Consider the following 24705-nt stretch of genomic DNA (forward strand, 5'->3'; position numbering starts at 1 on the left):
TTGGCTCCTTGTCTGGTGTTATGCAAGGGGGAGTATAAAGTGCTGCTCAACTCTTAGATAGAAGGTGTCTGCAGCACAAACTCCTCTTCTCTTCTCTGAGCTTATTATCAGCAAAGAGGCTCTCTCATTAATAAAAATTCTCAAAGGATTTACCTTGCATCACCAGCTATTGCTCAAAACTTCTCGGAGCTCTGTCTCAACACCGCCAAACGCTGACACCACCCAACCGGAAGTCCCATTGGATGTTAACACTCCAGCCTAAACCTTGAAGGACAGGTGACATCACAGCTGTTTGTAACAGTTTCCATAGCCAAACAGGGATTTGAACCCAGATCTCCTGACTCCTAGTCTGTAACTCTACCCACTACACCACACTGGAACGGGTTAGCCTTAAAGCAAGTCAAAAAACAGTGGTCACAGTCCTGTTGCTTAGCATAGTAAATGGCCCAAGAGGTGATGCATTGAACCAATGGGGATTTGGTCACTCAATTACTCCATAAGTTCCATTGATTCAAATGGGCCTACTCTAGTTGTGACTCACTATGCTAACGTAAGTCATAGTTACAGTAGGCCTATTTGAATCAATGGAATTTACAGAGGATTTGACTCACCAAATCCCCATTCATTTAATGGGGCTACCCTAGGGCTTTTTAGTATGCCTAAGCAACAGAATTTTGGCCAACGTGTTCTAAATAGTTATGGAAGTACAGTACTGTAAAACACACACACACTATGGCAACGGGATAGTTTTCATCATTTGAGGGAGCATGTCTCCTAAACGGTTACTGAATAGAAAGTCTGACCCCAAGTGGTGAGGACATGTACAGTATATTCAACCACAGCACAATCATTTACTAACATTGCAACATACTAGCTTCTATAGTTCCAGTAAAATATGATCCGAACAGGGGGTGACAGACTGATTTCTTCACTTGCCTAGGATTTATTTATTTATTTATTTATTTATTTATTTATTTATTTATTTATTTATTTATTTATACCCCACCTATCACACATTCATTCATCTTCATTTGGTGAATTCACTATTAGTGTCCTTTGTTTGCATAAATCAATTGCATTTTAAGAAAGTATAAACTTACTACTGCCAAAGTCCCACGTCTGATCTATGGGGGTCTTGTCCTTGAATTTCTATAGATACATGGAGGTCTCATAATCAAGATCTTCCCAATTCAATGCAATGTCTCAACCATGCCTTTATTAGTGTCATAGCTCATTCATTAAGAGCACACCTAATAGGGTTCAAGTCACAGGAAGTCAGTCATGATAGTTACCTCTCAGTCAGTCTTCTTGGTAGGGCACAGATGAGCAAAGTGTAGCCTTAGGGCAATTTAGACCTTTCCCAGGACATTTCCCCCCACCCTGCAGTCTACTCCAGACCATGCCTCCACATATTCCCCAGTGCAAAATGAGGAAAAGGGGGGGGATGGCTTTTTCCACTCTTGTCTCCAGGAGTAGCAGTTTATGCTTTTGGGAGGCTGGGGATCCAGCCTACCCCCAATCCTGAAGAAAGCAATAAATGAAACCTCTTGTTTTTGGCTTTGCTATGTGGGTTTTTTTTTCAGGCCAGGTGTAGTCCTTGGCATGTGCTGCAGATACAAATTTGGACCTCAGGCCCAACAAAGTTGCCCAACCCTCACTTATTAAATTCACACAGTAACCTGGAGAGGTTCTCTGGGTAATCTGGAAAAACCCTCTTGGTGGTGCCATATCCTGAAGTTTGTTCCAGTTGTTTGGAGCAACATGACGTGTTATGCTCACATCATGGAGACCTCTTCTTTTCTTCTGATTTTAGATGTGCCGTGACCATTCTTATTTTTGCAGACTTACTGAACATATACCCAGTTTTGCAAATCATCTCAATGTATTTAATGGCTAGAATCCTGTTGGTATAAGTTATGCCAACAGATCTCTAGTGGTGTCATTAGCTGCACCCATGACACATCCAGTTTGGGAAATTAAAAGTTTCTCACCCACCCAATCTCTGAGGATCCCTAGAGATCTTCTTTGACCTAGGAAACCTTCAGGAGCCAAGGAATGGGGAGAGAATGCTTTAAAGATGGAAATTCCACTGGACCAGTGGCAGCTATGAAGTCACTGAAGACCCATGGTGCAACGTAAACCATCAGGATTCTGACCATTGTTTATTCTTGTTCATTGGTATTTAATTAGTTATGTACCATCAAGTTGGAACTGACTTATCTCAAGCCTAATAGTGCTTTCAAGGTAAGTGAGATATCTAAGGAATAGTTTTACTGCCTTCACACAGACCCTACCCCTGTAAGTTTTAATTCAAACCCTGGTGTCCAGAATCCTAGTCCATCGCTCTGTCTACTGCACCATACTAGGGAGTGTGTGTTGTTTCCATGGTGCATTTTATGATTGTTGTACATTGCTTTTAAATCTTTAGAACTAAGTAGTTCATAAATATTATAAATTCCCTCATACATACTGTATTCAATTCTTTTAAAATTCTTTAAAAAAACAACCTGTGGTTTATGAATGTAGGATATTGTGGCTCAGTACCCATGATTCAAAAAGCCAGGAAATGGCTCAATATTGCTGCAAAATATAGGGCCCTCATTGCCAGCAGGAATGCGAGGTTTTACATAGCAAAGGGTGGCCTGAATGATGACAACACCAATGGCACCATTCAAGATAGTCTACAGGATACCTTCTTCTGTTCTGTGTACTCACTCTTGCTCTCAGCAGTTTAGACATTAATGGCTGTGTGTTGCATTATTCTGAAGGGGCAGCACATTTACAGTGTTATACAAGCTGTATACTCACTGCTTTACATCTGTTCTGTTCTGAAACATTTAATGGCATTTACAAACTACAACAACACAAGCAAAATAGGAGAATTAAAATTATACAAATTTCACAAATTAGGAGCGAGAAACAGGGGACAACACTGCTTTATATTGTAGCCAAGTGTCACTTCTTCATTGTTGTCAGATGAAAAGATATACTAAAATATTTATGAAATGTGAGGGGGTGTACTCACTTCTATGATATACTGTACTGTACATGAAAAATCTAAAAGAGAATTTTGTGGTCTGATACTACCAGTGTGCTGATGACACCCAACTCCATTTGCTTTTTAAGATATTCCAGGAGGCCCTTCTCAGTCACTCAGGCCCCAGCCTCCCTAGTCCCAATTTCACAATAAAATCTACAAGGGATGAAATACGCCATTTAAATGTTATTTTGCCTTCAAGCCTAATTTAATCCAGAGTTAGCCTTTTTCAGAAACTGGAAGTGACCAGCCTGTCACATCCTATTTATGACTAGCCAAGGTGCATGCATTGCACTTAAATGGCAAATGGTTCTGCCAAAAAATTTTTTTTGAAACATGAAAAATTGAGAGGCTGTGGTGCAACCCATCAGACATTGGGGGCAGGTGAGAAACAAGGGTTCTCACCCTTCAGAGGTTGCTTGGCCTGCTATAAAACATATTCAAAGAATCAGACATTTTGAGTTTCTCAAGGATACCCATAAGCAGATACTATTCATCTTTCTTTGGCTTATCCATCAATGACTTCTTCCCAGTGATCAAGTGATTTGAAACATCCTTAGAAGTGCTGTGTGTCAGGAAGTTATAGTATCTTTCATGGCCATGTCATTGGTACAAATATTACTGTTATCTTCATTAGTTATATCAGGAGTGGGAGGCTTTTGGCTCTCCATGTGTATTGGAGTCATAATACCTGTAATTCTCTACCACTGGCTATGCTACCCTGTTTCCCCAAAAATAAGACCTAACCTGAAAATAAGCCCTAGTATGATTTTTCAGGATGCTCGTAATATAAGCCCTACCCCCAAAATAAGCTCTAGTTAAGTGAAACCCCGCCCTCCACCATTGTGCAGCAACCAGAAGATGATGTGACTATAAAATAAAACATCCCCTGAAAATAAGCCCTAATGCATTTTTTGAAGCAAAAATTAATAAGACCCTTTCTTATTTTGGGGGAAACACGGTAGTGGTGAGGATTCTGGGAGCTGGAGTTAAAATATTTGACTCAATTGATTTCTTGTTGATGCAAGAATACTGTTGTTTTTCATGCTGAAATTTTAAATTAATGAAACAGAAAATGCATAATGACTGTAAGGTTATTTTTACAAGAAGAAGTTCAACTGTCTAAGAGAGTATTGTAGATTCTGTAGTGAAATTGGCAGGGGCTGTGGTGAGGCTTGGCAGACCAGCTTTAGTTTTGTTAAATAATTTTTTTCTTAAACAAATCATGGCACGATGTAATATGTCATCTGTTGTTGTTCAGTGAGGTTTACCTAATTTTCAGATCTGCTTAAGACCAGATGACTTTCATTGTGTCCTGATTAGAAATTGGGACGAACAGCCAAAATAGCTGTTCATCTTGATTCATGGGTCATCAACCTTAACAACCCATGAATTTTCCCGCAGTGAACTAACAACTAATGAATCAATTCATCGGTTTATTGAGTATTTTCTTTTAGACAACCTGGGGGTTATCTTTAAAAAAGCTGAGCCCTCTGCCCGCACAGCCTGCCGCCCTTACCGCTGCTACTTACCTTGTCCTGCTGCATCCACCTGCTCCACTGCAGCCACTGCCGAAACAGAAGCTAGGCTGCCAGAACGGAGGTTTCTGTTCCGGCAGCCTAGCTTCCGTTCCATTGCAAAGAGCAGCAGGGAGGGCTTCCCTTTGGGCAAGCTCCAGTGTGGGTGATCATGGAACAAAGAGAAGGCTAATTGACTTAGAGAGAGAACAAAGAAGTTGACAGTGAATGTCTGAGCCAGCGGAGCCTACTGGCAACATCCTGGGGGCTTGTTTTATTGACTTAGCATGATTACATAGTATGTTATGAGAGAAACAGATAGGATACTAGTTACCTAATCGTAACTAGGATTGGCTAAAATAACCCTTTGATCTTGTGCTCTACCTCTAAGTGAAAGGGCAGAAGACGGGGTTACTCCACCTGCTGGCAGCTGTCACATCCTGCCAGGACTGTTTGCACGTCACTGGAACAGAATGCAGCTACAACTTTTAGGCAGGAGTTTTCCACACTCCAGCACTCATAAGTGAGAATTTCTGGTACAAAAAACATGTTTACCAAACATTTCTAGTTTCCCCAAAATCACCACCTTCTCTCCTCAATTCTTCTCCAATAACTGGAATGGGAAATCTGTTAGATTTGCTTTCTCCCACATTTGGATTAAAAAACAAACAAACTCATTTCCCCCCATCCCAAATATGTGATTGGTGAATTTTGGTAAATTATTTTTAAAAACAACATTGAAATTTCTCCACTTCTACCTGTCAAATTCAGTAGGTACAACTATAATCAGCATGGAAATGACATATTGTAAATGTATCTTATACAGACATTAAAGAAAGGAACTTGTAAGGGGGAAGGGGTAACATCCTTAATGCAATATCACAAACATGGGTGAAATGCAGTGATTCAAGTGTAGACTTTTAAGGATCAAGCACTTTAAGCCCTGTCCATTTCTGATTTTACTAAAAATCTCAAATTCTTTCCATCCCAAATACAAAGAAAACTGTGGATTTCGGTGAATCTAAAACAAAAAAATTAGCTGGGGGAAAAATCTCACCCATCCCCACTCACAAAGCTTGTGATCTGCTGTCATCACAATTTGGATTTCCCTCACTCCCTTCATGATCATTGGCTACTGCCTGGAGGAATGCTGTAGCCAAGTGGCTGACATAAGTGAATATGTATAGTCACAATAGTCAGTTTGAAGGAATCATGATCTTACATTGCATCATAGCTGAAACAGATGAGATGTAAGAACCATTATAACACCTCCCAAACATTTTCATCCATTTCTAAACAGTTAAAAACATATATTTTAATTATGATGACAGCAGGGCCACTATTTAAGAAATTAATCTTGAAAGACAATAGTAACCATTTTGTTTCTGAGATATTGCTGTATTGGTAACATTTCCCCTGTCCTGATTATTGTTTTATAGTCAAGCATTAATTAGTAACAGTACAGTATCTAGCTGATGGCATATACCAAGATCCAGGTCTATAGAGCCTGTGTCCTGAGCACACTCCTGTACTGCAGTGAGTCCTGGACCCTTTGTGCACAGTAGGAGAGGAAGCTGAACATGTTCCATATGTGTTGCCTCTGATGGATTTTTGGTATCACCTGGCAGGACAAAGTCCCAAATAGAGTAGTCCTAGAACGAGCTGGAATTTTTAGCATGTATACATTACTGAAACAGCAACGTCTACATTGGCTTGGACATGTTGTGAGAATGGCTGATGGCCGGATTCCAAAAGATCTCTTGTATGGAGAATTAGTGCAGGGAAATCGCCCCAGAGGGAGACCACAGCTGCGATACAAGGATATCTGCATGCGGGATCTGAAGGCCTTAGGAATGGCCCTCAACAGATGGGAAACCTTGATATCTGAGCATTCAGCCTGGAGGCAGGCGTTGCATCACGGCCTCTCCAAATTTGAAGAGACCCTTGTCCAGCAAGCTGAGGTGAAGAGGCAATCCCAAGAGCAGCAAAATCAGGGAGCTGGACAGGGGACAGATTGTAATTGTCTTTAGTGTGGAAGGGATTGTCACTCTCGAGTTGGCCTTCTTAGCCACACTAGACGCTGTTCCAAGTCCTCCATACAGAGCACACTACCATAGTCTCTTGAGACTGAAGGATGCCTACAATCTACACTGTTTACAACTTGATCAGGTTTCACATACAAAGGTATAGTGTTGTAACTGTGGGAGAAGTGAGAGATGTGGTTCACCAATTATGTTCTTATCACAAACACAGTGTTGCATTTGCAGAAAACAGGATGGGGTGACGTGTCATGCTGTGCTTCAGCCATTTAATATCCCTGCATCTGCAGAAGTCTACAGTGATGCAGTAAAAAAATAAAATAAAATAAAATGACTGTGTTGTTATTTGCAGCTGGGCAGGTACACATAAAGAAATGGCCTCCTAAATTCATCTTCTCCTCACCACAGATGATCAACCAACCTGGTCATCAGGGTAAAGGAAATGGAGGACAACCATGGATTTTCTGTCTGTAGCTTCCTTTTCCTCCCTTATCCTTCAGAACGAAGGAGAAGGTGTGTGTCTTGTGAATCAGGTTTCACAGCTTCAAAGGAGCTGAACAAGCGAGAGTCATAATACTGGTAAATTGGAACATTTTCAGTATAGTATGGAACCTGAAATCACCATTGCCAACAGCGTCAAAAAAATATCTAGGGGAAATATTTGTTGTTGTTATGTGCGGTGAAGTCATCTATGACTAAGGTGACCTTATGAATGAACGGTCTCCAAAATGTCCTGTCTTCAACAGGACTGCTCAGCTCTTACAAATTCAAGCCTGTAGTTCCTTTAGAGAGAGTCAATACATCTTGTATTTGGTCTTCCTTTTTTCCTGCTGCCTTTAATCTTTTACAGCATCTTTGACTTTTCCAGAAAATCCTGAAAATAGATACAGTAACTTAAGGGAAATCAGCATCAGGAAGACAAGTTACAGAGTGTGTTGCATGCAATGCACATGAGACACCAGTGTTACTGTACTGAGCTAAAACACTTATGAGGATTGGACATCTGTATCTTCAGACTGTTTGAAGGCCCTAAGGACCAAACCAGATGAGAGAGCAGTTTTGCAATTAGAAGGCATAAAAAGTACCTCTGCAGAGAAGCGTTTTCTTTTTTGCTGTACCATTTGTACAAAGAACATCTGAACTAAACCCATGCTTACCTCCCTGTGATGAATCATCAAACAAAAGCAAACTAATTCGCAATTTTGCAACCTGTGAAACTACTCATAATTAAATGTCTTTTACTTCTTAGGGCAGTTCCAGTTCTAAGTGGATGCAGCTGCCTTCTCCATTTTCACCCTGAAGTGCCCCTGAAATTAAGACTAGCATTTTCACAATGTGGAACAATTCAAGTTGTTTGGTTTGGTTTTTCCTACTGAGGAAAGGAACTGGAAAGTTCCTCTGTGCCAAGCAAATGATCCCTCTACTAGGCTTTTCCCACTTATTTACCAATTGCACATACAGTGGTGCCTCACTTAGCGATGTTAATCCATTCTGGAAAAAACATCACTAAGTGATTTAATCGCTAAGCGATATTAAAAAGCCCACAGGAACGTATTAAAACGCATTTAATACGTTCCTATGGGCTAAAAACTTACCTTAAAGCGAAATTCCTCCATAGCGGTGGCCATTTTGGGTGCCTCTAAAGCGAGGCAAAACAGCGGTGGCCATCTTGTTTTTGCAGCGGCCATTTTGGAACCGCCGACCAGCTGTTTAAAAAAGTTTGCTTTGCCATGATCGCTTCCCCGTGATCATCGCAAAGCAAATTTTAGCCATAGGGGACATCGCTAAGCGATTGCTCCAGCAATGGCCAAAAGTCCATCGCAAAGCGATTTCATCACTCACCGGAGCGATCGCTAAGCGAGGCACCACTGTACTTCTATTTAGCACATGTTTCTATTGCTTGTACATTTTATTAGACATACAAACCAAAGTGCAATAAATGCCTAGAGACACACTGCTTTGTGGCCACAAAAATATCCAAAGCCCCACAAACTGTCATTTCTCCAGGGAGGCACAGTGGAGAATTAAACTGTTGGAGTTTTGTTTGCAATTTCATATGTGGGCTGTAGTTTGGTGGCACATTTCTGTGCTGAGGTGATGGTTCGTGGTAGTTGTTTGCTATTGATCAGTTCAGTTGGTTGCTAAGTTTGAGTGCACTAAAGTACAGTAAAGAAAGCAGTCTGTAATTTCAAGCAACGAAGTGAAGAAATTACTTTGACGGATGTCTCAAAGTAAGCTATTATGGCTTTAAGGGCCAGTTAATAAGAAAGGGATGGAATCTGGGGAACATGTAGATATTCTCCTCTGTGGATCTCTGTATTTCTACTGCATAACAGAAAGGAATTTTATCTGTAAAACAAACTCCCAGGCACCAAACACCAACATTTTAAAATGTGGTTCCACATGGTATAGAATCCTGCATGAGGATTCTCTGAAAAAAGCATGAGTGTGTCTGCTCAGAAGTAAATCCCATTTGGTACTAAAATGTGTGCTTAGGGTTGCTGTACCTTGCAAAAAAAAAAAAAATAGCACCTCACACAGGTAGTTCGTGAATAGTTCTCTTCCAACTGCCAGTGTTTGAGAAATTTTACTTTTTAAGTACAGTACTCATTACAACAGTGGCAACTGCCATAACAGCATTGTTCATTCATTTAAAAAAAAAATCTGTGCCTTTATGTTTTAACAGAAAAACAAAAGAAGTTCTTTTTAAACTAAAGAAGATCTGCCTGGTGGCAGGTGGCATAGGAAAGCCACTGACCCTGCTGGCTGGGTTTTCTGTGGTCTATAGCCCCATCCATCCATTCACCTACCATCTGATCTCCAAGCATCGCTAAACACTTCACAGACCATCAGCCACAATGTAGTATTTAACCAGTGTGTCACTGTATAGACTGGCATTGTAACTGTGCTTAAAAGTATAATAAAAATAATAAAAAATTGGATTTCTTTCTTTCTTTCTCAAAGGAAGACAAAATGAACAACAAATGTGAAATTTAACATTAGGAGATCTTTTTTAAAAAAATCAAATGCTCATCTCTATATAAATGACATAAATGTACTATATGTGGTATCTTCTTTGTTCCTGTCTAATTTCTGTGGTTAAATGGTTTCATTTCTGTAACTTCTTCAATTCCATTTAAAGTTATTTGTATCACAAACCCCTGTTTTCGTTTTATCTATTGCCATGGTTTCCGTTTCATAACTTCTATTCCTTAAACCAACTCATATTGAAATTATCATCTTTTGTCTGTTTTCTATTGCCAGATATATACTTTTTGAACTTTGGTCCCCTTTTAAACACAATGAAGCATTTGAAAAACAAGCAGGCTTATTCTCACTATTTTAAAGAAATCTACGGAATGATCATATCAGGTTTGAATTAAATAATCAATTATTCTGGCTTGAAACAAGTAGGAGCCCTCAGTGGCAGAGAAAAAAACTCCATGTTGGGAGCAAAAAGGGTTGGACTTAAATAGCTCTGGTCACACTGTCATTTTGAATTGATTTCTGTTCAGACTTTTCGAAAATCATGTTGATGTCACATAGCATTTAAACCAGTGGCTATGTTAGCATGCACTGAATAGAAATCCATTTACTTCTGGTGATTTAAGCTGGTTTTGGCATCTATATTGCTGAAATCAACTAATTTCCTTTTTGTTTTAGGGACACACTGTCCTTAAAGACTTCAATTTTATTTCATTCTTCAAAAGAAATAAGCAATACATTGATAAATCAAGTGTCTGGAGGTGCCACCTGGTGTCATAATAGTCTCTAGAAACCACATGGGAAACACTGGAGAGGTGACCCCAGCCAGTTAATGATGAAAAAATGAGCATGGGGGGGGGGAGGCATCCAGCTGCTTTGCAGGGTGGTGCTTCTGGTGTGTGCACTATCCTTTGTGTCCAAGTGCACCTGCTCTGCGCCTGCTGGTCTTCTGCTGCTTTGCTGGGTGCTTAATCAGCTGAATGGAGAGAGCATAGGTGGTTGTAATACTGAATGTATTGATTAAATGATGCAGTGATAAACATTTTAAGAAAGAATAAAAATAAAATAAAAGGAAAAACAGCTGTGCCCGTGACAGCAGGGCTCACATCCACAAAATACTGTTTTTTTTTAAAAAAGGAAAAGGAAACATTATTTTCAGTGTTACTGATTCTTTCCACTCAGTTCTGGTTTCGAACTGCACTGTATTCCTCTTTTGTGATTTTTACAAACAGCAAGAGCCTTTGATTTCAGTGATTATTACCCACAGCAGCAGCAGGAGACAATCCTGACATAAAGCTGACATGGCTAAGCCAACAGACTACCTATTTGAGGAAAATGCAAATACAACTTACTATTACTATGAGCCTATTGATTCTAACTGGTGTGATATGAACGACGTCTCTAAATTTAGTGCTCTCTTTGCAAGCATCCTGTACTCTGTTACATTTTTCCTCAGTCTGCTCGGAAATAGTCTTGTCTTGTGGATTGTCATAAAATACGAAACCCTCCGGTCTTTAACCAACCTGTTCATCATGAATCTTTGCATCACTGACTTGGTCTTCTCCTGTGCACTCCCTTTCTGGATCATGTACGGTTACTATGGATGGATTTTTGGTGATTTTCTCTGCAAGACTGTGAGTGCTATTTTCTCTGTCAGCTATTATAGTGGTGTTATCTTTCTAACTTTCATGACCATCCTCCGATACATGGCAGTGGTAAATCCCTTGTCAACACTGAGAACTCGGAAAAAAAGATGTGGAACACTGTTAAGCTCAGCCATTTGGACCTGCAGCATGTTAATTGTGGTCCCTGAGATTGTTTACACCCAGGTAACAACTGAAACAAATGGCAAACAGCGCTGTGAGTACAAAGATTTGAAGTGGAAACTGGTAGAGTTGTGTCAGCAGGTTATTTTCTTTGCAATTTCCTTCATGATTTTTGCCATTTGTTACATCAGGATGATTAAGATTCTGCTTCAATCAAGATCACAAAGGAGGCAGAAGACTGTGAGGCTGATATTTGCCATTGTGGTCGTGTTTTTCTTGAGCTGGGCTCCTTACAACATACTTGGTTTTCTGTATGAGTTGTCCTCTCAGCATAAAATCAAGTTAGACTGTCAAGTCCGCAAGAATGTTTTCTTTGCTTTCGACATCAGCCGCAATATAGCCTACTGCCACTGTTTCCTCAACCCAGTGCTCTACGTCTTTGTTGGAGTGAAATTCAGAAAGCATCTGAAGCTGCTGTGCAGGCAATACACTCAGCGCCTTAGCAGGATGCCACCCTCCAGCCCCAGAATTCATTCTTCACACTTTGGCCCCTATGAGGAGGCATCCTTGTACTGAAGCAATTGCTGAGGGAGAAGCTGAACAATACAACCAACCTGAGGAAAACAAAATTACCCACCGCAACTCTTCTGCTAACTGACTGCAGAAGTTCCAGCTGCTCAGTCTGATTCTCATAATTCAAAGGTTTTAGGGAAGAAGCTACTGCCTGGTAGGACACCAGGGAAGAACTTTGTGTATTTGTTTTTAATTAATCAAATATTACTTTAATGTCTGAAATATCATAATTATCAAGTGGCTGATACACACAAAATTTGGCATACTGGTAACAAATAATATTCTGCAAGTTATACACTTGTACAAAGACAGGTAGTGATTATATACATTAAAAGCTGAACAATGTTTGTATTTTGCATACAAAAGTTAAAGTGAGTGTTATTCTGGCTATACTGTATAGTGACCAATTGGAATGAGAAGGTGTTATAGCATTGTGCTGCAAAAGATCCCAGATCTTGGCTTTTCAGGCAGTGCTGGGATATAAACACCATCCAAAACATGAAGACCTACTGCCTGTTGGTATAGAGTAGACCACTGACTCCCAAACTGTGAAATGTGCCCCCCTCTGGTACAACATGATGAAATTTCAAGGGATGTTATGTGAGACTGCAGTTTTCTTAAAGGAAAAACAAAAAATCAGCTTAAAGAAATTATTGTGTATCATATGGTGTTACTAGTGTAAAGATTTGTCAAGAAAATTATTTCCACATATTTTAATCTAAAACAATGTTAATTATATTTTGTGCTTATTTTTATTCGAAATTACAAATATAATTATTTGCATAAAGGATGATCACAGAGATGGAGAGGCATGAGGACCTCTCAAAAATCAAAAAGGTTATGATGTTGGGTAGGTGGGACATCTCTAGATTTGATTATGCTAAGCTATAGGTATCAAGAGCCTGAGAGAGTGTAAGACAGTTTCTTATGTTTCTTAAGCAGACTGGTAAAACTTAAAATTATAACCTAATCACAATGAAAAGAAATTAACTAAACACCTGCAGCAGAACATTTGAAATATGCTATCCCAGCCAACTGGAGTTTTCACAAACTGCCACAATATAACGTATCTGCGCTATTCTAGTTTTGCAGTTTTACAATGATCTGGTGCATATACAGTTGTTCTTGAATCCATAGGGCTTGTATTATTTTTAGAGTTATGCTTCTGTATCATTCCCCCTTTGATCAATACTAAATAAATATTCATTTCTGCTCTTAAAGCAAATTTAAGCATGTTTAAATCTACAATTTCCATAATACAATGGGTTTTAAAATATATTTTACTACATTGAAACTAATACTAATTTGAATATGGCACCAGTGAATATGGTGCACTGATTCTTTTCCTGTTCCTAATAAACGTATTGATAAAATTAATTTTGAAGACTCTTTTCTGGCCTTTTCTGCTTAAATGAGGGTTCTGGTGATGGGTACTGCTAATCAGTGAGGCACCCAGATCTTATAGAGTGGGGACATTTCATATTTCAAATGGTGGATCAGCAAGGAGAATCAATCAGGAGCATAAAAAATGACTGGAAGAGACAAAAGAAAAAGAGAAGTCTGTAGTGTAGGGGGGAAAGGAAGAAGAGGAGACTTCAACCCACACTGGCCAGCAAAAGGTGAGAGTAAACCACAGGAAGTGCTTGTGGGATGTGTTTGATTTTTATGAAGAGAAAAAGCAGATCATGAAAATAAAAGGGTTTTCTCAGAACCAGATGAAATCATCAACCCTTTGCTGAATGTAAAAATAAATACATAAATAAAAAATCAAAGATCCATGAAGAAGAAGAAGATGGCGACAGCAACTAGTACATCCGACCAAATGCAGTTGGGAGAGAATACAAGTTAAAGCAGAGGAAAAGCAGGGGAGTAGTCTCTTTAATTACAGTCAGTGTGTGCTACGTATGGTTAGGGCATCAGTGGTAACGCTAGCGAGGATTGTGGGAGTTGTAGTCTAACACAGGGTGAGGAAGGCTACCCTAGAGCAACCAGAGAAAACTAGGCAGGATGCACTGGGTTCAAGCCCTATCTGCCACGTCTATCCAAACTCCTGTAGGAGATGAAGAAGAGTTACACTGCTGGACTGGGACTTAAAACATCCATGTTCAAGCCCCCACTAGGCCATGAAACTCACTGAATCAGCTGGGGCTAATTATTCTCTCAGGACTGTTCGGAGGATAATAGGGAGAAAGTCTGTTATGCCATCTTGAGCTCATTAGAGGAAAGACAGGAGAGATATGTAGCTAAATGGCTTTTCAGACAATGTGCCATTTGAATGATAAAGGGTTGCCATGAGGAAACGTAGCTGTATCATCATCCCAGACACATCTGTTATAAGAGAATATGAGATAATTTTAATGGAAGCAGAACAGAATCTCTCCTGAATAAAAATAGAAGCTACCAACAAGATACATTATTTGATATATTAAAAATATTTTATACTACCCTTCATCTTATGAAACCAGGGTAGAATACAAAAATGTAATGATGTAATGTAATATGATAAAATACAATGCAAAACTCCTGAATACAATAAAAACATTAATATTGCCTACTATTAAAATTAGTGGGAAATGTATAAAGTAACTAGCTTCTGTAAGGAGGAAGAAACTGCTACAGATAATCAAGTGCCTTCCATGGAAGATTCAACATCCCTTAGTAATAAGCTGCTCTGTGCATAGGTAACTGCTTCGCTGAAATGTGCGAAATTCTCACCAATGAGCATATTTTCATGAGGGACCAATTAACTGCTGCATACTTTTGTTCTTTTTTATAGAATAGAATAGAATAAAACTTTATTACGGTCTAAGACCAGCCACAAATAAAACATCAGAATATATAAATATACAGGGATTTACAAAAATACAGTATTGGGATAAAATGCAAATACTTGGTTCTGAGAACAACAACAGCATCAAAACATCTCCCCTAAAGCAATTCCAGAATATCTGGCAAACTATGTTCTAACTACAGAGGCTCATCCACTTTTAGGGTCCTTTTTCTAATGCCCATTGCAGCAGTGAAAAATTTGGCAACCATATGTATAAGAATGAGATTGGAGTCAGACAGCAGAGACAATCAACTGCTGCATACTTTTGTTCTTTTTTAAGAACTGTATAAAAACCTGAAACCTGTTGAACTTGAGGTCTCCACCCTACTTGGTACGCAGTTGTTTTACCTGAATAAACCTGCTGCCCTTTCCTCTAAGAAATTGTTTGCTTATTATTATTGCTTGGGATTTAGCTTGCTTTAATAGAATCAGCTAAGACACTGAGTTCTGGGAGTGACACTTCCATCCACAAGCTTGAAATTAAACTAGTGTAAAATGCCTGATCAACCAAATAGATTTTGAAAAATTGCAAAGTGCAGTGTTGGTGCCAGATGTGTTGTAATTACAGTCATATGAAAAAGGAAGCAGATTGTCTTTGAATTCCATGGTTTTATATATCAGGACATTAAAAAATCATCTGGTCTGTAGCAGGTCTGAAAAATACTTAAATACAACCTCAGATGAACGACACATGGCATATTACACCATAATGATTTATTTCACAGAAAGAAAGCCAAAATGGAAAAGCTATGTGTGAAAAACCATATACACTTTATGATTCAATAGCTTGTACAACTACCTTTGGCAGTAATAACTTTCTGTATTACTTTATCAGTCTCTCACATTGTTGTGGAGGACTTTTGGCCCATTCTTCTTTACAATGTTGCTTCAGTTCATTGAGCTTTGCGGGCATTTGTTTATGCACAGCTTTCGTAAGGTCCTCATGCATTTGGGTTGAGGTTGGGATTTTGACAGGGCCATTGCAACACCTTGATTCTTTTTTCCATCCAGCTTTTCTGTTGTAGATTTTCTGGTGGGCTTGGAATTATTGTCCTGATACATGACTCAATTTTGGCCAAGCTTTAATTGTCAGATGGCTTCACATCACATTTGACTCTAGAATACTTTGGTATACAGAGGAGTTCATGGTTGACTCAGTGACCGCAAGAAGCCCAGGTCCTATGGCTGCAAATCATCACCCCTCCATCACTCTTTTTGACAGTTGGTATGAGGTGTTTATGCTGATATGCTTGTGACAAACCCAGACCTACTGGGATATGCCACAGTTTCACTAAGCTGCCACCAACCATTCCCTATAAGAAGTCACACAGACCAGGGATGGATTTTTAACAAATAAAGGAATAAGGTTTATTTAAACAACACACAGGGAAAATAAAATGATCAGGTGAATAAGATACAGTAACGTGGCTTAGTCTCAATCATACATACACACAGTTTGGTTCACACAGAACACTTAACTTGAAGCACAGACCCTGAACCTATCAGTTCTGGCTAACCCTACAGACACCTGAACCTATCAGGTTGGTACTGACTGACACACAGTAGTACCCTGTCTGACACACAGACTCCCACTCAAGCTTCTTCTCTCAGCTCTTCTCCTCCAGCTTCTCCTGCTTCTTCACACCAGCTCCACATATATACAGTACAGCCCCTCCTCCTGATGTCCCGCCTTCCACTCCCTATAGGATGGAACTTTCCCTCCAAACCCATGACAGACAGGTAACATCAGTGCTGTATGTAACACCTCCCCTCTTTATAAGTTGTTTTGTAGGGGGAAAGCTAACGTGCTTTTCTCCAAAAAACAACCTGAATCCAAAACCTACAAAAACAGTTATACATTAACATACAATACCATACTTACTTATACTTACACTCTAAGTTAAACATTTACCATTTACAATACATCAATTTACCTTTATTCATACAAACCAAGTTCAAAAAACAGGTACATTTAACCTTTGGTCACCAAATATATACATAGTCCATGTTTCTTTCGCCGTCTTCATTCTTCAGGTCTTCTTGACAAGGCGTCAGCAACACAGTTCACTGACCCTCTGACCACCTTTACTTCAAAATCATAGTCTTGCAGGTTTAAAGCCCACCTCATAAGTTTGCTATTGTGGGTTTTCATTGTCTTTAACCATTGCAGTGGTGAATGGTCAGTGCACAGAATAAAATGTCTTCCCCAGATGTAAGGCTTGGCCTTCTGGATCGCGTAGACTATGGCCAGGCACTCCTTTTCCACGGTTGCCAAATGTCTCTCACCTTTCTGGAGTTTCCTACTCAGGTAGGACACTGGACGCTGGTCACCATTTTCATCCTCCTGGCAAAGAACTGCCCCTACCCCGCTGTTAGACGCATCGGTGTATATGATGAACTCCCGGTCGAAGTCTGGAGCACGCAGCACTGGATAGTTGATGAGGGCCTCCTTCAACCTCTGGAACGCCTCCTCACAGTCGCTGGTCCACGGGATGCGGTCATCAGTCTTCTTCCTCGTCAGATCGGTCAGCGGCGTCGCTATCTCGCTAAACCTCGGGATGAACTTTCTGTAGTAGCCCACCAACCCAAGAAATGATTTGACCTTTTTCTTGGTGTTGGGCCTAGGCCAATCACGAACTGCTTCTATCTTGGCCTCTAGGGGTTTGATCACTCCTCCCCCTACCATGTGACCCAAGTATTTTATTTCTGGGCTACCCAGCTGCAGTTTGTTCTCTTTGCAGAGCCTAGGCCAAAGCACTTCCTCCCCTGGGTTAAAGTGCCTCTCTCTGGCTTTCTGGTCACCCCAAGCTTTCTTTCTGACCTTTTGAGCTTGCAGGGTCTCTGCTGCTAGCTCTAGGTTTCTCTTTAGGTCATTCCTTAAAGAGTCTATATATGTCACAACATCTTGTGGGTCATCCTGGGTGATCTGCTCCCAATTTTGTTTGATCAAATCAAGGGGCCCTTTCACCCTTCTCCCAAACAAAAGTTCAAACGGACTGAACCCGGTACTGGCTTGTGGCACTGATCGATAAGCAAACAAAAGGGATTGCAACTTCTGGTCCCAATTGTTTGGATTCTCTGCCAAGTAAGCCCTAATCATGCGCATCAGAGTCCCATTGAACTTCTCCGTTAACCCATTACTTTCAGGGTGATAGGCAGTGGTTTCCTTGTGTTTAATTCCACAGATTTGCCATAACCGTTTCATGAGCTTCGATGTAAACGATGCGCCCAAATCTGTGATTATTTCTGAGGCAAATCCCATCCTGGACATATACCCCACCAAGGCATCTGCCACTGTGTTAGTTTCAATGTTAGTCAAGGGAATGGCTTCGGGGTACCTCGTGGCATGGTCCACAATGGTGAGAATGAACCTGTTCCCCCTCTTTGTGGCCTTGGGCAAAGGTCCCACAATGTCCACCCCTATGCATTTGAACGGAGTGTCAATCACAGGCAAAGGGCACAACTTTGCTTTGGTCCTGTCACGGTTATTCCCCTGCCTCTGACACACATCACATTGTTTACAGAACTCCTTGATCTGCTTCCCTATTTCAGGCCAGTAAAAATTCTGCGTGATTCTCTGCTGTGTTTTGTTCACCCCTAAGTGCGCAGCAAACATGTCAGAGTGCCCCCTTTGTAAGATCATGGGGCGATACTTTTCAGGTACCACTAGCTGACTTCTGATCCCATCTCCCCCTTTTGAGATATTCCTCAGGGTCTCTCTATATAAAATTCCCTTTTTCTCTCGAAATCTCACTGGGGTTTCAGGTGTTAGTTGAGCGTCTGTCACCTGTTCAAAACACTTTTGGAGAGTGGCGTCTGCCTTTTGCTCTTGGCCAAATCTGCTGTCCGTGGTCAAGGTTTCCACCACAGCCTCGGAACTCTCCTCTGTTTCCGTCTCGGGCTCATCAGTACCCCCTTGAACTGTCCCCGTGGTGGCTTGTGAGCGTGTAATCACTAGCACCCGTTTCACATGTTCAGCCAGGTCATTTCCCACGAGCACGGCTGCTGGCAGAGTCGATGAAATCGCTAGCCGCCAAACTCCCCTCCAGCCTTGAAAACTTACAGGTACCTCAGCTACTGGCAGTGAGATCACCTGTCCCTCAATCCCTGCCACCTTTAGGCTCTCATTCGGGATTATATACTCCCTAGGAATAATATCTGGATGGCACAGGGTCACCTGGGAACAAGTATCCCTTAACCCCCTATACTGATGGTCAAGTATTCCTACGTCCACCCCTGCGGTTTCAAACAACTGCGAATCTGTTCTCACTAGCAAGCAGCGCTTGACCTCCACAAGAGGACCATTCTCCTCAGCCTGATCAGCAGATGTAACTGTTCCAGATTGAGTAGCCATGGCAACAGGCTCCCTCAGTGACAAGGAGCTTTGCTCTTTCTGGACACAGAACACAGCTTTTGGCTTGGTTCCACTCAAATCATGAGGCACATTTCCTTTTAGCTGCTTTAATTTCTCACACTCTGAGATTAGATGGCCCTTTCCTTGACAGAAATAACATTTTCTGCTGTATTTGGAGTCTTTCTCATCTGGTCTTGGTTTTCCCTCCAAAATCTGGTTCCTGGACTGGCTCTGCCCAGAAGTTTTATCAACAAAATGGCCGCCCATTTTTGGCGGGCTCTGAACTAACCCTTTGGAGTACTTAGGGTCCCATGTTTCCCTCATGTTTTCTTCAGAATAATTCAGGTTTTGATGTTGTGCTTTAACCTGTGTGCCTTCTTTTGGTTTCTTTTCTAGCTGCAATTTCTTCTCTTTTATTCTCAAATCCAGCTCCTTTTGCTTAGCCTCAAACTCAGCCCTGATCTGTAAAATTTCTTCCTCAGCCCTAGCTTTTATCTCTTTTACTTTTTCTTCAGTCTTATCTCTGATTTCTTTTAATTTAATGTCTTTTTGCTGATTATATTTTTCAAGATCTTGCTCACTTTGTCTGGCCTGAGCCTCATACTTTTCTTTCTTTGACATTTCTTCCACTGATAAATTGTTAATAAACTTATTTAGGAAATCCAATTCTAATTGTACCATTCTAATTTGGTGTTTCAGTTCCATCTCTTTTATCCTCATGTCCATTCCCCTTTTCTTGGCATCTGCCTCTGCCTGACTGATTTCAGCTCTTTCTCTGGCCTCCCTTTCCAATAGTCTCATTCTATATTCATGCTGTTGGGCTAGGAGCATTCTTCTGAGTTCTGAGGTCAGTTCTCCCGTGCTCTCATCCTGCACTGAGCCAAATTCCTCCTCAGAACCTTGGTCTCCCTGGGGTTCTCTCACTTTCCCCATTTCTGCCATTTGGCTTCGAGTCAAGGGCATAATACCCCCCCAGAACAGGCTGCTTTCAAAAGTCAAGCCTCAAAATAAAGCGACCACTTTTTTTTTCTTTTGCCTCAGAAACAGCCTTCTATAGATTTCTGCTGTTCTTTCAGCACGAACTTGCAACTGTTGCCAGCCAGAGTCCACCCCCCTCTGCTAGGCCTCTCAGCAGACAAGCTAGATCACTGCTACTTCACTCAGTTTTGCCTCAGCCTTTTCCCGCCAAAACAGGTTGTCTCAGAGCTCCCTAATCTAGTCTCCCCAGTTGGCACGTTCTTCCACTAGCGCACCTCCCCGTGAGGTACGCCTAGAAGATTACCTACGCGCCCTCAGATTGTCCCTGACTAGACCCCCCTTGCTCTGGGCACACTTGCCAAGGCTTTGCTGGACCACTGGACAACTGGACCAGTCGTATCCCACACGCTGGACACCAATCAATGTGACAAACCCAGACCTACTGGGATATGCCACAGTTTCACTAAGCTGCCACCAACCATTCCCTATAAGAAGTCACACAGACCAGGGATGGATTTTTAACAAATAAAGGAATAAGGTTTATTTAAACAACACACAGGGAAAATAAAATGATCAGGTGAATAAGATACAGTAACGTGGCTTAGTCTCAATCATACATACACACAGTTTGGTTCACACAGAACACTTAACTTGAAGCACAGACCCTGAACCTATCAGTTCTGGCTAACCCTACAGACACCTGAACCTATCAGGTTGGTACTGACTGACACACAGTAGTACCCTGTCTGACACACAGACTCCCACTCAAGCTTCTTCTCTCAGCTCTTCTCCTCCAGCTTCTCCTGCTTCTTCACACCAGCTCCACATATATACAGTACAGCCCCTCCTCCTGATGTCCCGCCTTCCACTCCCCATAGGATGGAACTTTCCCTCCAAACCCATGACAGACAGGTAACATCAGTGCTGTATGTAACAATGCTGTGTTTGGTTTTCACCAAATGTGGCATTGTGTGTAATGGTCAAACATCTCCACTTTGATCTCATGTGTCCAGAGGACATTTTTCCAAAGGTATTATGGTTTGTGTAGATTGTTGTTATTTAGTCTTTTAGTTGTGTCCAACTCTTTGTGACCCCATGGACCAGAGAATGCCAGGCCCTCCTGTCTTCCACTGCTTCCGTGAGTTTGGTCAAAGTCATGTTGGTAGCTTCGATGGCACTGTCCAACCATCTCATCCTCTGTTGTCCCCTTCTCCTCTTGCCTTCACACTTTCCTAACATCAGGGTCTTTTCCAAGGAGTCTTCTCTTCTCATGAAATGGCCAAAGTACTGGAGCCTCAGCTTCAGGATCTGTCCTTCCAGTGAGCACTCAGGTTGATTTCCTTCAGAATGGATAGGTTTGTTCTCCTTGCAGTCTAGGGGACTCTCAAGAGCCTCCTCCAGCACCACAATTCAAAAGCATCAATTCTTCGGCAGTCAGCTTTCTTTATGGTCCAGCTCTCACTTCCATACATGGCTACTGGAAAAACCATAGCTTTGACTATGCGGACCTTTGTCGGCAAGGTGATGTTTCTGCTTTTTAAAATGCTGGTTTGTGTAGATGCAACTTTGCAAATCTAAACCGTGTTGCCATGTTCTTTTTAGAGAGAAGAGACTTTCTGCTGGCAATCCTTCCAAACAAACCATATTTGTTCAATCTTTTTCTAATTGTACTGTCAACTTTAACATTTAACATGCTAAATAAGGCCTATAGAGTCTGAGATGTAACTCTTAGGGTTTTTTTTGCAATTTATCTGAGCACTTACAGTCTGACCTTGAGGTGAATTTGCTTGGACATTGTGATGATTGCCCCTCGTGACCCCTGTTTCTCTTACAAACACAGAGCACATGAAGGCAAACCAAACACCTTTTCACACGCTGCCAACAGTTGATTACTAAATCAATGTACTTAGGAAAGATGAAGGTCCATTCATCACTGTCTTTTAAATAAAACAGGTTTATTGATTACAGATGTTTCTACCTTGTGGCTATATCCACTTATGGAAAAGGCTTCAGGAGATAACCTCGAGGCAAAATCCGGAGCTGGAGTCCCGGAGGCAGTCTGTGTCACTCTGCCAACTCCTGCGACGTCACTGGAACCAGTTGTACTGGCTCTTGCCTTTCCACTGGACTATTTCAGCGACGTGGAGAGAGGGGATTTGCTGCTTGGGTAACAGCCTATCCTCCATTTTATTTTACCCAGGCTTCGTGCTCTGGAGAGGACACTCCAGCTTCGCATACAGCGTCGAAACAACACGGGAAGTAGCAGTTACCGGTTATAAGTCTTTGCTCAATTGGCGTAGAGCATGACGCCAGGGGCTACTTCTGACGGTGGGAGAGGTCATTGCACCTCAATAGGTAGATACCGCCCGCCTTAAGCTGGGCAGCCCCCAGCCAGTAAGGTGCTACCTCGCCACGGTCTGTTAACTTCACGGGGTGTGTGGGGTTTAGGGTCAAACCTGACAAGCAGATCGATAACCGTGCACCATGCAACAATCGTAAGAAAACTTCTGCCCTTAAGCTGGGCACCTGGAATGTACGGACAATGACCCCTGGCTTTTCTGACTATGGCTTTCCTGACGACCTCCAAGAAATAGACGATGTGCGCAAGACAGCTGTCATTGACATGGAACTAAGTAGACTGCAGATGGACATTGTTGCCCTGCAAGAGACAAGATTGCCAGACTCGGGATCTGTCAAAGAAAAAAACTTCTCATTTTTCTGGCAGGGAAAACCGTCGAATGAGACCAGGGAATATGGTGTTGGCTTTGCAGTCAGAAATACTCTTCTGAGATGCATTGTTCCACCTACTGTGGGGAGTGAAAGAATCCTGTCTCTGCAGCTCCACTCATTAGCAGGACCAGTAACCCTCATTAGCGCATATGCACCAACACTGTCATCCACTCCAGAAGTGAAAGACAAATTCTATGACGATCTGGCAGCTACTATCAAAAAAGTCCCCGAAAGAGAGGCACTGTTCATTCTTGGAGACTTTAACGCTAGAGTTGGTGCTGATCATAATTCTTGGCCCACCTGTCTAGGCCGTTTTGGCATTGGAAAGATGAATGAAAATGGCCAACGCTTGCTGGAGTTCTGCTGTTATTTTGGTCTCTGTGTCAGCAACACATTCTTTAATACGAAGCTGCAACACAGAGTTTCCTGGAGACATCCAAGATCCAAGCATTGGCATCAGCTTGATCTGATCCTCACTAGACGTTCTAGCCTCCCTAGTATTACGATCACACGCAGTTACCAGAGTGCTGATTGTGATACTGATCACTCCCTGGTGTGTAGTAGAGAAAAACTGCAAACAAAGAGAGTATATCACACGAAAAAGGAAGGAAGACCACGTATTGACATCAGCAAGACTCGTGATCAAAGAAAAGTGAAGGAATTCGCCCAAGCACTCGAGGAAGCCCTCCCAGGTCCGGCTAATGTAAATGCACCTGAACGATGAGAACACTTCAAGAACGCTGTCTATAACACCGCCTTGTCCACCTTTGGCAAGAAGACCAAAAAGATGGCTGACTGGTTCGAAGCCCATTCAGAGGAGTTAATGCCAGCCATCGAGGCTAAGAGAAGAGCTCTAGCAGCATACAAAGCCTGTCCTAGCGAGTACAACTTGCAAGCTCTTCGAGCTGCTCGTAGCCAAGTCCAACAGGCTGCCAGGAGATGCTCCAATGATTATTGGCTCCAGCTCTGCTCCCAGATACAGATAGCAGCGGACACAGGTAACATCAAAGAAATGTATGACGGTATCAAGCAGGCCTTAGGTCCAATGCAGAAGAAATCTGCTCCCTTGAAGTCTGCTACAGGTGTGCCCATCCAGGACCGAGCACAGCAAATGGAACGCTGGGTACAGCACTACTCTGAGCTATATTCCAGAGAGAATGTAGTAACCGAAGAAGCATTAAATAACATTGAGTGCCTGCCTGTCTTGGAAGAGCTGGACAGTGAACCAACCTTAGCAGAAATAAAAGCGGCCTTGGATTCCCTCGCCTCTGGCAAGGCACGTGGAAAGGATAACATCCCTGCTGAAGTGCTGAAGTGCTGTAAGGAGATCATCACCACCGAACTGTATGAAGTCTTTTGTCTCTGCTGGAGGGAAGGTGGAGTCCCACAGGACATGAAGGATGCAAACATCGTCACATTGTACAAGAACAAAGGCGACAGGGGTGACTGCAATAACTACCGTGGCATCTCTCTTCTTAGCGTTGTAGGGAAGCTGCTTGCCCGTGTTGTGCTGAAGAGGCTCCAGGTTCTTGCAGACAGAGTCTATCCAGAATCACAGTGTGGATTCCGAGCTAATAGATCCACCACTGACATGGTATTCTCCCTCCGACAGCTGCAGGAGAAATGCAGGGAACAACAACAGCCACTCTTAGTGGCCTTCATAGACCTTACAAAAGCATTTGATCTGGTTAGCAGGGATGGCCTTTTTAAAATACTTCCCAAGATCGGATGTCCACCCCGTCTCCTTAACATCATCAGATCCTTCCATGAGGGAATGAAAGGCACTGTAGTTTTTGACGGCTCAACATCAGACCCCTTTGACATCCGAAGCGGAGTGAAACAGGGCTGTGTCCTCGCACCAACACTTTTTGGGATCTTCTTTGCTGTCATGCTGAA

The 24705-nt window shown here is 41.8% G+C and overlaps 1 protein-coding gene across 1 annotated transcript; it reads left to right on the forward strand.

Moving 5' to 3' along the window:
• Positions 1–4822: 4822 nt before the first annotated feature.
• Positions 4823–13294, forward strand: XCR1 (X-C motif chemokine receptor 1). Its single transcript, XM_020804561.3, has one exon. It carries the CDS (start codon positions 10880–10882, stop codon positions 11918–11920), a length of 1041 nt encoding a protein of 346 aa, XP_020660220.3. The 5' UTR covers positions 4823–10879; the 3' UTR covers positions 11921–13294.
• The last annotated feature ends 11411 nt before the right edge of the window (positions 13295–24705 follow it).

Source organism: Pogona vitticeps, chromosome 6 (genome assembly GCF_051106095.1).
Source record: "Pogona vitticeps strain Pit_001003342236 chromosome 6, PviZW2.1, whole genome shotgun sequence".
Classification (NCBI taxonomy): domain Eukaryota; kingdom Metazoa; phylum Chordata; class Lepidosauria; order Squamata; family Agamidae; genus Pogona; species Pogona vitticeps.

Excerpts from the sequence above, each read along its gene's own strand:
- XCR1 (XM_020804561.3), top strand. The coding sequence starts at position 10,880 with ATGGCTAAGCCAACAGACTACCTATTTGAGGAAAATGCAAATACAACT.